A 15,033-nucleotide genomic window follows, 5' to 3' on the forward strand; every position below is an offset into this window, starting at 1 on the left:
AAGGAAAATTGTATTTAACTCTATTATATTTAGCCAGTAAGGTACTTAATTGTAAGGAATGTAAATAAAGCTTTATTATTATTATTATTATTATTACATCTATCAGTTTATTATGTCCACAAAGTCACATTTGTGATAATAGTTGGGCAAACGGAACACGACTTAATTAAGGATAGAAAATTTTGGTTAATTATATACGACTCCCAACTTATTTTAGAGTTATTAGGGTCAAGATAAACGGGTCTAACATAAAAAGTATTACACTAACATAGACTGAGGTCATGGATGTGGGTATTGTCGTAGTATATTTATTTATTAGATTATTTATAGAGTGATGCTGAGGGGCCGAGTTGAGAAATTTTTTCCATGATTAAATCAGAAATAAAAAGACGTGCAATAGAAGCAAAGTAGGTACAATGAGAGGAGTGGACTTTTCTCGTTTTACCAACTTTGCTTGTAAAACTAAATGATACATGTTATAAAAAAGTATTCTCTCATTCTATTCAGACTTGAAACATTATCATAACAGTTTTGTGACAGTAACCACAGTAATAAGTAAACAATTTAAAATTTTAATGTGCAATGTGTTACTTTTCTAAATTCGGATTTATACTACCGATTGTATACCTACCTACATATGATAAAACACCCGTACCTCCCCTTTCTCTCTTCTGAGAATTTATCAGAACAAACTCACTACAAACACACAAGCACACTAATAACTCTAAATAAAAGCCGGCAACGGTTGGTACTTCCTGATTTATCGAAGTCTTACAAATTCAAGTCTTCAAAAAAATATCCAATATTAATTTATTATTTATTTTACTATTTTCATATTCATACATCTTATAAAGTGGTGAACGCCGGTAATTAGGATTTAAAATATGGCTATTTCTAAATTAAATGATGCCACATCTAGTTCCAGATCTATATCTACATTGAGACGAATATCACTCTTATTTACCTAGGCAGTGCAGGTTTTTGTTACAAATACAATATTGAAGCATGTCTGGTTATGCCTGCATGATTTGTATGGATTGTATGGCTTGTATGGATGAGGGGGATTCATTTACATCTTGTCCATGCAATATTGAATATAAACTCCTTACTTTTATGTTATTCGTCAATTCATCACAGTTTTATTCACTTGATGAAATATTAAGGTAAAACCACCTCAAAGAGTATCAATAGAAGGAAAGACATATTTATTTACTCAATTTGCAGAGATTGAAGGATTTGGCAATTATATACAGGTGTTTATTCGATCCGATTCGAATCGAAAAATCCGATAGTTTCATTGTTATAATAATAAACCATTGATGAGGTACTGCGAGGTATACAGAATTTGGATAAAAGACACATGCTTCTCGCATGTAAGTCTTCTGTATGACCTAAATACACTATCAACTCATAGACGAGACATACTTAACTTGCATAAAGGACACTTTCATCTGGCATGCGACACATACAGAACATACATAAACTACACTTTCAAGTGGCACGCGAGACATACAGAACTTGCATAGAAGGCACTTGCTACTCATTTCCGAGACGTACATAAAAGACACATTCTACTCATGAACGAGACATACAGAACTTGTATAAAAGACTTTCAACTGGCATGCGAGACATACATAACTTGCATAAAATACACTTTCAACTTACATGCGATCATTCAAAACTTTCATAAAAGAGACTTGCTCCTCATCTCCGAGATATACAGAACTTGCATAAAATAATCTTACCTCTCATCGGCGAGACATACGGAACTTGCATAAAGGACACTTTCAACTGGCCTGCGAGATATATGGAACTTGCATAAAAGATATTTGTTACTTAACTCCGGTCTCCGAGACATGCAGAACTTCCTACGAAAGACACTTTCAACTGACATGCGAACATTCAGAACTTGCATAAAAGGCACTTGTTGCTCATCTCCTAGATATACAGAACTTGCATAAAAGACATTTTCAACTCATCGGCGAGACATATAGAACTTGCATAAAATACACATTTAACTATTATGAGTATTAGTGAGTATTGATATTGGGGGCTGCGCCATAGAGTGATTGGCAGGGTTATTACGTATCTCGCGATAGGCTTGCGACATGCGTAAATCTCGCGAAAACTGCTGTAAAACGTCACTTTCGACTCGACGACTGGGATTAATTACGCAGATTTAATGTTTTAGGAACACATATTGGGATTAGTTCGCAAAAGTATACTGACTAAAGATCCTTTAAAAAGTCGATAATATCTTTCAGTGGAAGTACGCTGTTTTTTTGAAACGGTGATAGCGCAGTGGGTAGGAGCTTGCATTCACTTTCGGAGGGCCAAGTTCGAATCCCAGCACACACCTCTAACTTTTCTAAGTTATATGATGTGTGTTTTATGTAATTCAAAATATCATCTGCTTCGACGGCAAAGGAAAACAACGTGGGGAAACCTGCATGCCTGATAGTTCTACATAACGTTCTCGTGTGGAGTCCACCAAACCGCACTGGGCCAGCGTGATAGACAACAGAGTTAACCCGATCTCATTGCAGGAGGAGACCCGTGCTCTGTAGTGGGCCGGTAATGGGTTGATATGACGCTATTTTCGGTTTTATTTCAGCTGAATTGTATTTTTCATCTTTTTCTCAAAACATTATATATATAGATAGTAATGTGGTCGTCGAACAGCTAAGCATTTCCGTAGAATCACCTGGCACGAGTTGCCAGCTGAAAATCTGCGCTGCATGTACAATTGCATGGCTCATGCAGCACAACGCTGAACTGGCTCCTTTTTCTGTGTGTTGTGCCACACATAACATTAGTGGTGTCGTTGACATTGTTATGTGTGGCGCAACGTATTAATAAATCTTTTTTTACTCTTTGATATGAAATAACACGTAAAAAAACTTTTATACAATATACAGGTACGAATTTGTAATATAACTTCAAAGAAGAATTTTGATGGTTTCGTAAGCATATTGGTTTGTGTAGGTAGCAACATTCAAATAAAGTCGTTCAGAGTTCAAAATAGATTTAACAGGGTTAACGAGGGGTTAACCGCACCCGTAAACTCATAAAACAATAAGCAATTTGCGGACTGCGATATGTTAGGCGCGCGATGGTTTTTTGCGCGTCAGATAACGTTTGATGCATGGCGCAAATTCTGGCTTGTTTGCGATTCGCTTTCGAACTTATGTCCCCTAAAATACGGGGGTCTTGGGAAATTTGAATTTTCATATTAGACCTAATCTGTATTTTTGTTCGAACATATATAACTAGTTATTAGCCACGACTTCGTTCACGTTCACGTGGAGATTTTATAGTGTGAACCTATGTTATTCTCTGACTTTTACCAAGATTTCTCCGTATAATTGGTGAGAACGGATGATGACCCCTAGTGTCAGCTTCTGCAGTACCGGTAGTCAATTCGGCATCTCTGCAGTGACCTCACACAGCCCAGGTTTCCACCGAATCAAAGGCTTTCTCATAGTCCACAAACGCTAAGCAAAGTGGCTGGTTATACTCTTGGGTCTTCTGTATAACCTGCCGCAGCGTATGTATGTGGTCTATGGTACTAAAGCCCTTTCGGAAACCGGCTTGTTAGGGTGTAAGTGGGAGGCTAGTACTAGTCAGCCTCCCAAAATGCCAACCTCACCTGCACGTGGTGCCCCCTGCCGTCTTACCGAGGAGGCCTTGGCGATCGAAAAGTGGCGGTATAACCACTTCAAATTAGCTAGACTGAATAAATGGCACAGACAGGTGTCGGGCAGCAGCGACGCCGGTGCGATCACTCTGGCCCCGCGATGACGAACCCGCCTGCCCAGCGTTGTCATAACCGGGCAAATCTTTGTATGGATGGAGAAAAAAAAGTCGGCGCCAATGCTCTGAGATAATTAATTAAAGCAAACTATGATGTTACATAATAAAAAAAAATCATTTTCTATATAATTCAAATGTCGTTTTAGATAATGACCTTTAGCTTTTAAAGATCATTTGTAATTGTTTAAAATATTATGTGTTTTTATGTATATCTATCTATCTATATATATAAAAGAGGAAGTGTGTGGGTATGTTTCGTATAGGCTCCGAAACGGCTGGACCGATTTCAATAAAACTTTCAGGGAATCTCCGGATTGACCTGGCGAGTAATCCTGTAAAGTTTGGTGACGATCGGAACACTCCTATTTTTGAACTGTCAAACTGTCAAATACAGCTTTTATTTACTATGATGATATTCTATTGTTGGGTGTACATGGGTGTAGATAATGATCTTCACCCGCTCGAGAAGAGAATAGAAGAGAATGAATACGGAGAGAAATAAATGATTTAACATATTATGAGAATTAAATTAAAAATTTAATGATGTAAGTTTATTGTTTAAATAAAATAAAGCAAAATCTAGCCCGGCGAAGCGGGCTGGGTACGCTAGTTATTTATAACATAAAATGTTCATCAGTTATATGAGTATAACACAAGCTACGCTTACTTAGGGACTAGATGGCGATGTGTGTATTGTTGTAGTACATTTATATGTTTATTCTCTAATATCTTGCTCTGTGTAAAAAACAAATCTCTTCTCAGCCTATGTAATATTCCAGACTATACTGGATCTATGTGCTTAATTAGATGCCATTTTTCCATGGTTGTGCGATTGAGTAACAAACATCCATACTTTCTAATTTTCTAGTTATGTCTATTATTAGAACTGATTTAATGTTTGCGAAAAATGTTTTGTTGAGTTCAGCTAACTGTGCCATTAACATCATCATTCCTAGCCTATTAATGTCCAATCCATTCTCGGCAAAGACCTCATCGTTTATAGGACATAATATTGTGATGCTGTGTGGTGGCCGAAAATTGGAATACGTAGTCACCTCCCCTCCTCTTCCCGCGGGTGTCATACGAGGCGACTAAGTCAAAGACAAAGTCAAAGTCAAAAATATATTTATTCAATTAGGCCCATAGGTGGCATTTTTGATGCGTACATTACATGAGAAGTATACGGTAGTGAGATGATGGCGGTAAACATATTCGTAAACTTAAAACTAAAGCTACGAGGGTTGCAAACGCGTCCTGGTCTAAGAAAAAGCTCACAACAAACTTATCCATATGTTTTTTTTTGTTATCACTATCTCACATTGTCATTTAAAATAAGGGAATATAACAGAGAACGGGCAACAACTTCCTCAGTGTTACTACTACCATGTACTGCAAGCACCAACATGTCTGCCCCGCGTGGTAAAAACGAGCAAATCGTCCCGGTGGGAGAGGCCTTTAGTCTACCAGTGGACTGTTATAAGCTGGTGATGATGCTAATGACATATACCCACCACGTAGTTGAAATTTAGGCTAGAGGGCTTTAATAATTAATTATGAAGCGCTTCGCATCTTCGTCTCTGATCCGCATCGCTAGGATCTGGAAAGCCCTTCCAGAATCGGTTCAAATTCTCAGGATCTGATGAAAACTCGATGATTTTTTCAAAACGGGGTGAAAACAATAACTTCCCGATTTTAGAAAATCTAAGATTTTTAGCGGAAAGTTAAAAGAAAAATTATCAAATCTCAGTGCTCTAGTATTTCAAACTAGTACATTAAAGCTAGTATATCAAACCGGGAAAGTTTTCCTTTCCTCACTACGAATGGTGGTGGCAATTATTGCCGGATCTGGGAATCGTACTCAAGACCTCCAATTTCCTCTATTCCCTCACTCTCATAGTCTGGTGAAATGGCAGTTCTAATACAACTGCAAAGAGATCAGGAACAGACAGCTTAACGTGTTCACTGAGGCACGCGGGTGAATCACTACGAATTTCCAAAAATGGGGCAGGTACTAAGAATGTCTTGATTGAAAACCCCAATACTATGCATTGGTATCTTACATGGATCTGCTGTCGAATATGCTCAACACTAGATCAACGAGGCAGTTATCTAATCTCTAAATAGGACGACGGTCGACATACTTTACTTATCTAATTGCGAGCATATTAGCCAGACTGGGTACAAGCTATAAATTAAGTAGGAATGTGCTAAATTTCGGTAAGATCTGTTTTACCTTTGGACCGTGTGTTAGTTACAAATAATTTTGTATGGCAATAACAATTTATAACAAATTACCAAATACTTTAATTGACATACCTCTGCCTTAATTTAAGATTAAAATTATTGAATGGCTTATGCTTCATCAATTTTATTCAGTAGACTCGAATATCTAAAATCAAAGGCTTAAATTATTGTATTTCTAGGTTTATATTTTGGTTTACTTTACATTATTTAATTTTAAGCTGACATTGTATTTTAAGTTCACAATTTTTGATACCTTGATTTTCTGACATTTTGTATAAATTGGAAAAATAATTTTATAATTAAGGTGTTATTATAATTTGCATGCCATAGAATGGCAGATTGTAGCACGTAACTTGTTACGTTTTATTATAAGATCAAATTTGTTAACCTGCAATCACGCAAATAAAGATTTGAATTTGAAAAATTTGAATTAAACACTTTGGGAGACCTTAATACGATGATCAATGAGCTCAGCAGAGTTTCGTATATGTATTTATTGTTATTTAAACAGTTTTGCATGCCTGTTGTTATCGTCATCATAATCATATAGACCCATTACAGGGCACGGGTCTCATGCCACAAAGAGTAGGGTTTAGGCCGTAGTCAACCACGCTGGCTCGGTGTGGATTTGTGGACTACACACGACTTTGAGAAAATTGAAACGTTATGGAGAACTCTCAGGCATGCCGGTTTCCTCACGATGTTTTCCTTCAGTGATATTTTAATTACTTAAAACTTACATAATTTAGAAATGTTACTGGGATTCGAACTCGGCTCTCCGAAAGTGAAACCGAAGTTCACTAGGTTATCACCGCTTGCTATTGTTAAGACGAAATATAATATAATCTGTGCTACCAAACTCTGAAACACCTAATATTAAATGTTTCTGCAATATGAAGAATTGGAATTTGAATTTGACTTCAATAATAAAAGATCATCTACGCATAGGAAAGTTTGTTGGGGTAAGGATGATTCATTGATCGTATGCTATAAATTATAGCGTAGGTGGATTTACTTACTTATAAAACGATGCCTATTTTAGTACATTTTACAATATGGCTTTCCCCATAAATAATAACGTTTCGTAATATTATTCAGAGAACAGATTACGGCGGCAAATATATACTTCTACACCATAAACTCGCCATAAACCGCCGTTATTCGTGGATCAGCCACGGGCTGGTGTTATGAGCTCATTAAACGCCCTGGCTTTCTTTTATTAGGAAAAGTTATGCTTACTTATAACTTCACCTAATACCTACCTGCTAATAAATCTTGATGTTCTTTTTATTTGTTTTATTGACTTGGGTATCGAAAGACTAAAACTTATTGACGGCTGACTGGCGCAGTGGGCAGCGAACCTGCTTTCTAAGTCGTGGCCGTGGGTTCGATTCCCATAACGTGAAAATATTTGTGTGATGAACATGAATGTTTTTCAGTATCTGGGTGTTTATTCAAATTCAAATTCTTTTATTTGCATAAAACATTGTAGGCATACATGTTAAGTCATAATATATGACATGCAAATCTTAATTTAAACAAATTCATTTATGTAATAACTATATTATATGTAAGTATATTATAAGAATTTCTGTTTATCGTATTCACAGAAATATTCATCAGCTATCTTAGTACCCATAACACAAGCTACACTTACTTTGGGGCTAGAAGGCGATGTGTACAGTCTTAGTATTTTACACGCTTTTTATTAGCTTCACCTGTATGTTTGTATGTTTGTTTGTAACCGACTTCTTTGGGCGCGATTTTGACCTACTTTAAACGGCCAGATTTCGTTCAAACTTTGTAGATTTATTGAGGACCGATGACAATACACTAATCTAAACAGATTATTACAATTTTCACTATAAAAAATAAGATTTTTTACTAATTACTACAGCGCCATCTAGACCCAAATGTAAAAACCTATGGCGTTCGCGTACCTAACAAATTCCACAGAAAACATTAAGCTACTAGATGGTAGAGGGCGTTAGCTGTTACTATTTAATGGCCTGTTTTAAATAATAATTAGAACTTGCATTTCGAGAGACGGGCACACTGAATAAAAAAAAATATTTTATCTATATTTTATTGCTTTAATGGTGGATGGGTTACCGATTAATTTTGCTCTAATAAAAATAATAGATCAAGAAAAACTACGCTACCAAGCGTGTTTTTTAGTTTGTTTGAACTATTTAATTTATTTATTATTATTTATTCATTATTATTATTACGTTACAATCAAACGGCAAAAGGAGACTCCTCCATAAATTATAGGTATTCCATTGGTTCTCAGGCATGCGAGTTTTATGTCGTTTTTTTTTTTATTTCATTTCACATATTGAAAACGCACATAACTTTGAAAAGGGCCCCGGGGTTCGGTTGCATTCGGTCCCTAGAAAGAGAAATCGAATTCTTACAACTAGGCTACTAGCGCTTCACTTTCGTAGCAAGTACAAATGGTTCCAGCGGACATTTTAGAAGCGCCATACTGCAAGTAGGTTCTTGTATCCTTCGAAATCTCACTTCAAAGACGTCCGAGCGTGCGCCGCGCTAATACATCAGCGGCCAGACGTAAGGGATGAAAACAAACCTTCGCGTTTCCACTTCACGGCCCTGAGGCGAAGATAGAAATACCAAAGATACAATTTTTGTTAGAAATGGATGTAGCTCCTGAAGTTCTCTCCTTTGATCTCTTTATATAACTCTTTGCATATTCGTTTCTGATTCATACCGCAAGGATCTGGAATGCCCTTGTAGATTCCATTTTCCCCAGTACCTACAATTTGAGTACCTTCAAATCAAGAGTGAATAGGCATCTTCCAGGCACGCGCCACAGCTCCACCTTAGGCAGCATCTTCACTTACCATCAGGTGTGATTGCAGTAAAGCGCTCGCCTATAAACATAAAAATAAATATATGTATCTAACAAATAAATGCCACGTTGTTGCAGTGGTTAGCGTATGTTTTATCACGAGCCCCAAGGTTCTGATTTCGATTCTGCTAAAATTTCTCAGGACCAGCCCAGCTTTGGTTAGGAAATTGGAGTTGTCCATCTCACAGATCACGTTAAGCCGTCGATCTCGGTTTATTATTTTATTTATTAATTAAATAATTATTATTTTATTTATTAATTAAATAATTATTATTTTATTTATTAATAAAGTTCAAAGTCAGACCAGCGACGAGAAGATCGACCGTGTGACCTTTTACCCTCCACCTTACGTACCACTATAAGTTTCTCTAGATTACTGGGCAGGTATTGGACAATGTGACTAAAGTAGTTATTTTTACAATGACAATGTGGGAAGAATAAACCTGTTATTATGAATAATATTACCGTTAAAGACTATACGCTTTAGAGGCATATTTTCTTAGAGAAAGGAGAACTATGCCCAGCAGTGGAACTTTAATAGGCTAGAATACAAAAGTTGAATACTCTGTTCCTTATACGATAATATAAGGAACAGAGTCTTATAATTTGAAGTCACTTACCTATCTTTGGTTTCGTAGATCAAAACTTTAAGGCTAAGGATTACTTGGGAGGAAAAACAAGACATGCGTGCCTGTATAACTTGAACATGGTATACTTACAGCTTGAATTTTTAATTTAAGTCTTTTGTTTTAAGATAATGCATGTCTTGGAAGGAACGCATTGTTTTTTTTATTTGATGATAAGTCAGAGCTCGACTGAGTCTTATGGTATTATTATACACTCGTTGTTATCCGCGATTCGGCCTGCGTTAGTTTTTTTTATTTCGCTTTAGCAACGTATTTGCTGTGTGTGTGTGTGTGGCTCTTGTATACAGCGGCTCCTTGTAACTTATTTTATGTCGTCTGTCCATCTAGTGTCAGCCACTCCAGCACATGGGGACCCGAAAGTCTATCCTTCACGTGATGACACTTATACGAGTAGATCAGAAACATGGTAACCTCGTATCCTTACTAATATTGCAAATGTGTTTGTTTGGTTACTCCCAAGATGTCCCAGGATAATGAACGGTTCTGACGGGACTTGTTATAAATAATTAAATAGAAATGTTTTATGGCTAACTTCGACCTTTGCAGACAGGACGGAAGTTATGTGGAACTCCCCCCTCTTATGGCGGTATACCTAAACTAGCAACCACCACGGCCTTATTAACAAATAAAATAGCAATATTTTTGGCAATGGTAGGTACTCAGTCAAAAATCCAACAAAATTGTTCAAACAAACCGAGAAAAGTTTGTCATTATGCTGTAAGTACGGAAAATGCTAGTGCAAATACTTAACTATACAGATAAGTTATGGACAGAGGGGTTAAAACTTTCGAAAAATTTAAATTAACTTAACTTCTCGGGCTAAGTCGGGCGCATAGCTGGTTGGAACGCTATATGTTGGGGTCCCAAGAAGCTTTATTGGCGGCCTTGGAAGGTAAAATGAGGCTTCAATCAAGTAGCTGAGCAAATTAAAAAAAAAATCGTTTATTTCCACTGCCGTGGAATTTGCCGTCATTTATATATTTTTTGTTTTCGAACTTAAGTACGTTACGGTTATGGTTGCTTGAAAGCAGGCTGCTAAGATTTCATTTCATATAGAAAAAATTATTGCTAAATTGTAAAATTATATGGGAACTGGTTAGTTTCTTACCAGATACTTCTCGGTATAATTTACTTTTCAACCGGCGGTATGATAGAATTGACGTTTCAAAAGTGCTCATAGAGCAAGCCTACTTGAAATAATAGAATTTATAATTTAAATTTGAATTGGAAGACATCATTGCTCTGTTATAATTTAATCAAAAAGAAAACATTCGCTGCATTGCAGACAACAGATAGTGAAAGAGATAACAAATCACCGTCATCTATGTCCCTCAGTACTCATACAAGATAAAAGTGATATAATTGCAGTAACTACATCACTATAAAACAGTTGCCGAGCATATCTCCATCATAGTTTGGATACCTTCTAGTGAATAGAGTACCTAGTTTTCGCCTGGTCAAATTGTTTATTCTCTTATATTCTTCTTAGAATCCTCAAAAATGGTGTCTGACTTCAGAAAGAAGAAGCTTCTGCACGTATTTACCTCATTTTTCGACAGGAATGCAAGTGGTTCAATCGACAAGAGTGACTTCGATTTAGCGATTGAAAATATAACTAAGCTACGAGGCTGGTCAGCTGGTGATGCCAAATACAAGGAAGTGCAATCTGCTTTGCTGAAGATATGGGAGGGATTGCAAAGTCGTGCGGATGTTGATAAAGACGGCCAGGTGAGTGTAGATGAATGGATTGCAATGTGGGAGGAGTACGCTAAGAACCCGGCTTCTCCTCTCGAGTGGCAAAGTCTGTATTGCAAGTTCATCTTCCAATTGGAGGATGCGAGTGGTGATGGAGCTATCGATGGAGAGGAGTTTTCATCTGTCTATGCGTCTTTTGGCCTCAGCAAGGACGATGCTCTAGCGGCCTTCAGAAACATGTCAAAAGGAAAGGCTAATGTATCCTGGGGTGAATTCCAAGAATTGTGGAAGGAATATTTCACAACTGAAGATCCCAATGCACCCGGAAACTTCATCTTTGGAAAGGCGAAGTTTTAGTGCTATTTAACTAAGTTTTTTTTATGTAAATAATAATTAATGTTTTGTGTATGGAATGTAATTTGATCCTAAATAACTATGTTATTGATATGTTGTGTGATATATATGTTATAACGTTTGGCATTTATTAAAAGTGATATGGAGATGTTTTAAGGTACTTATGTATTTATGAGTTTCAATTGAGGTATAACGTACTTAAAGCACTATGAATTAGAATAATATAGGATAATAAATTTTATTTATTTATACGGTACCAGAAATTTAAAAAATATTCATATAAAAAGGACGTGCACAAGTACACTTTATCTCTAAAGAGATTTCGTCCAGAAGCCTTTAAATGTGAGAAAAAATGAAGAGTACAGCTGAGTAGGTACTTAAAGAAATAACAGAAATATGAAGACATATAATAACATCTGCATATACAATGCAGATATAGTATGAATACCCAATGAAAACTATAATGTATACTGCTAAAGCTTGGAACGCTCTTCCGGCTTCGGTGTTTCCTGATACATACAGCTTGAATGCTTTCAAGGCAAGAGTGAATAGGCATTTTCTAGGCAAGCGCGCCCCAACTAAGACCGCATCATTGCTTTAAATCAGGTATGATAGTTTTAAAAAATACATACAATAATATGTATATGAAGTAAGGAAATAAAGATTTATAGCAATAAACTAAAAATATAGAGAAGTCTGCTGCTTCAACCTTGACTTGAACACCCTCGAGGATGGGAGAATACAGAATGTCGTGTGGAGAGAATTCCATAGTCGCGCAGCAATATTCTTATAAGTGGGCACTTCCAATAACTTCACAGTAACTCACGGTGCTTATAGAGCGATGATGTTAACTTAGTTGTAGTTAGTTAAGCTTTTAAGGCACGGTGGTGGACAGCACCAAACTCCATTCAATTCCTAAGTACTGGTACTGAGAATTTCTTGAAAGGAAAACATTTCTTAATAATTTGTGCTCTTAGTCGAGAAAACAAGGATTAAGGACCTGTTGTCGAACGCGCCAATAGATCAATGCGTATATAAGCGCTGCACATAAATTATGCGTTTCGCATGAAGACAATCGATTAGTATTTTGTTTACTGAAGTTACTGAATCTGTTAGCGGAATAATTTTTGGCCGTCTGCTCTGTATTAATCTTTATTTATCTCAACGCTCGGTGCATTATCTCGCTCACCAACCCCCATAAACTGCAGACATTGCAAACGATTTTATGGAGTGGTCGCCGTAAACGCATTAGGCCGATGCAATGGCGATAAAAAATTCTATAATCCCGGACAATTTGGCAAATGAGTGGCGTGTCGTCTCCCCTCCCCCCTGCGCCCGTCCCTCTTCCCCTTCGCCGCTATCGCCATTAGAACGCTCTTTTATCGCATTACTCTTGGTACACAGATGTGAGAAGACAGGGAATCTTGTTACGAAATGGAAACAAGTATTTGAATCGTTGGCTGGCTTTAATACAAATTTATGTGCACCAACTTGGCTGATGCATCGATAAAAAGCATTTATGTAATCTTAGTCACTCTGGGGTAAATCTTCTTGTATTACTTTATTGGCTGTATTTTGGTACATATTTTGGTCTTACAATAATTGTTTGTGACTTCTTAACTAATTCAATACTGTACAAAAATTCGAATCAAACCTATTATTAGTTCTTGAGTCAGCCAATTTATATTTTTGTTTTTACAGCTGTTGCTTTCCAATTAAAGTTAAAATAAATAAACTAAATGAAAATATTATACAAAACGTAGGCAATCTGCTATGGCATTTGAAGATTTTATATAATTTCCATTTTGTGACAGAGCTCATACAAGGTCGTACTACCGCCATTTTGTTTCTGCCAAGCAGCATTGCTGTGTCCGTCCTGACGAGCGTGGTTTCTTTGCAGAACGTGTTCCTTTCATGACGTATTGATCTGTTAATAGGCAATGGTTTTCTTGGGACCGAGTTCGATCCCTACACGTATGTGTGTCATATGTGCATGCGTTTTCAATTAAAAAAAAAATTCCCTGGCTCCAAAGGTGAAGGAAAACATCGTGAGGTAACCTCCGGCGATATTTAACGATACTGTCTGAGGTGAGGAGCATTTACGCTCGAACTAAAAACATCGTGAGTTCTGCATATTATTCTCAAGGGCGTTTGAGACCTACTAATCCGTACTTGACCAGCGTGGTGGCCTAAACCCGAACTATTTTTGAGTCAATGGGTGCACGTTGTAATGGGTTGGTAAGGATGGATGGGTGAGGTGGATGATGAGGATTATCAGTAATACTAATTATGACCATCGGTGTAAGATACTCTTTTTTTATGTTTATAGACGATCGCTTGACTGTAGTCGCACCTCATGGTAGGTAATGATGCAGCCTAAGATGGAGCGCGCTTGCCTATTCACTGTTGATTTAAAGGTACTCATATTGTAGGTACTAGGGAAAGTGGATGCTGGAAGGGCATTCCAGATCCTTGCGGTGCGAATGAAAACCAAAGATGCAAAGCGCTTCGTACGCGTCCGTGGTATATCACGTCCTCACACACTCTTCTCTGAGTGAAAGGTAGCAACCAGCAAAAGTTACTGAACGGGGGTTTGTGACCAACGAAACGTCACTGACTTCAAATGTCAAGACTCGAGTCATCATGATATCAACCCATTCCCGGCCCACTACAGGGCACGGGTATCCTCCCACGATGAGAAGGGTTTGGGCCGTAGTCAACCACGCTGGCCCAGTGCGGTTTAGTGGACACCACCTTTGTTTAGTTACCGCTGACAGTGAGGTTGCAAGTACCTTTGAAAACTTTTTTCAGAGTGTTCCTATTTTGTTGACTGATTCACTTAATTCTTCACCTACTGCAGCTCAGAGTTTATTGAGGAACAACGTTAATGAGTGCAACGTTTTATTTAATTTTAAACATATATCTGCATATGATATAATAAAGAATTTTAAGTTGTTGAAACAGAAAAAAACCGGTGATTTATGGGGTATGTCTGTAATGGTAATATCTAACATTATAGACGTTATTGCCCCTTACTTAGACATACTTTTTAATGAATGTGTTGATAGAGGTACTTTTCCAAATTTAATGAAACAAAGTAAACTTATACCTCTATTTAAATCTGGCAATAAAAACGACATTAACAATTACAGACCCATTTTAATCTTACCAGCTCTTAGTAAGGTCTTTGAAAAAATTATATTAAATCAACTTTTGAATCACTTCAATGTAAATAACTTACTACATCCGGAGCAGTACGGTTTTACTAAAGGTCGTAGCACCACGGATGCAGGCGCTAAACTTTTAAAACATGTGTACGATGCCTGGGAACGTTCGCAGAATGCCATTGGTGTTTTTTGTGATCTATCCAAAGCATTCGATTGTGTCGATCATAAAACCTTGCTTCTT

At 37.1% G+C, this 15,033-nt stretch overlaps 1 protein-coding gene across 1 annotated transcript; it reads left to right on the forward strand.

Annotated features, from left to right (window-relative positions):
• Positions 1–10,971: 10,971 nt before the first annotated feature.
• On the forward strand, positions 10,972–11,776 carry LOC120630964 (sarcoplasmic calcium-binding proteins I, III, and IV-like). Its single transcript, XM_039900334.1, has one exon. It carries the CDS (start codon positions 11,077–11,079, stop codon positions 11,626–11,628), a length of 552 nt encoding a protein of 183 aa, XP_039756268.1. The 5' UTR covers positions 10,972–11,076; the 3' UTR covers positions 11,629–11,776.
• Positions 11,777–15,033: the final 3,257 nt, after the last annotated feature.

Source organism: Pararge aegeria, chromosome 17 (genome assembly GCF_905163445.1).
Source record: "Pararge aegeria chromosome 17, ilParAegt1.1, whole genome shotgun sequence".
NCBI lineage: Eukaryota > Metazoa > Arthropoda > Insecta > Lepidoptera > Nymphalidae > Pararge > Pararge aegeria.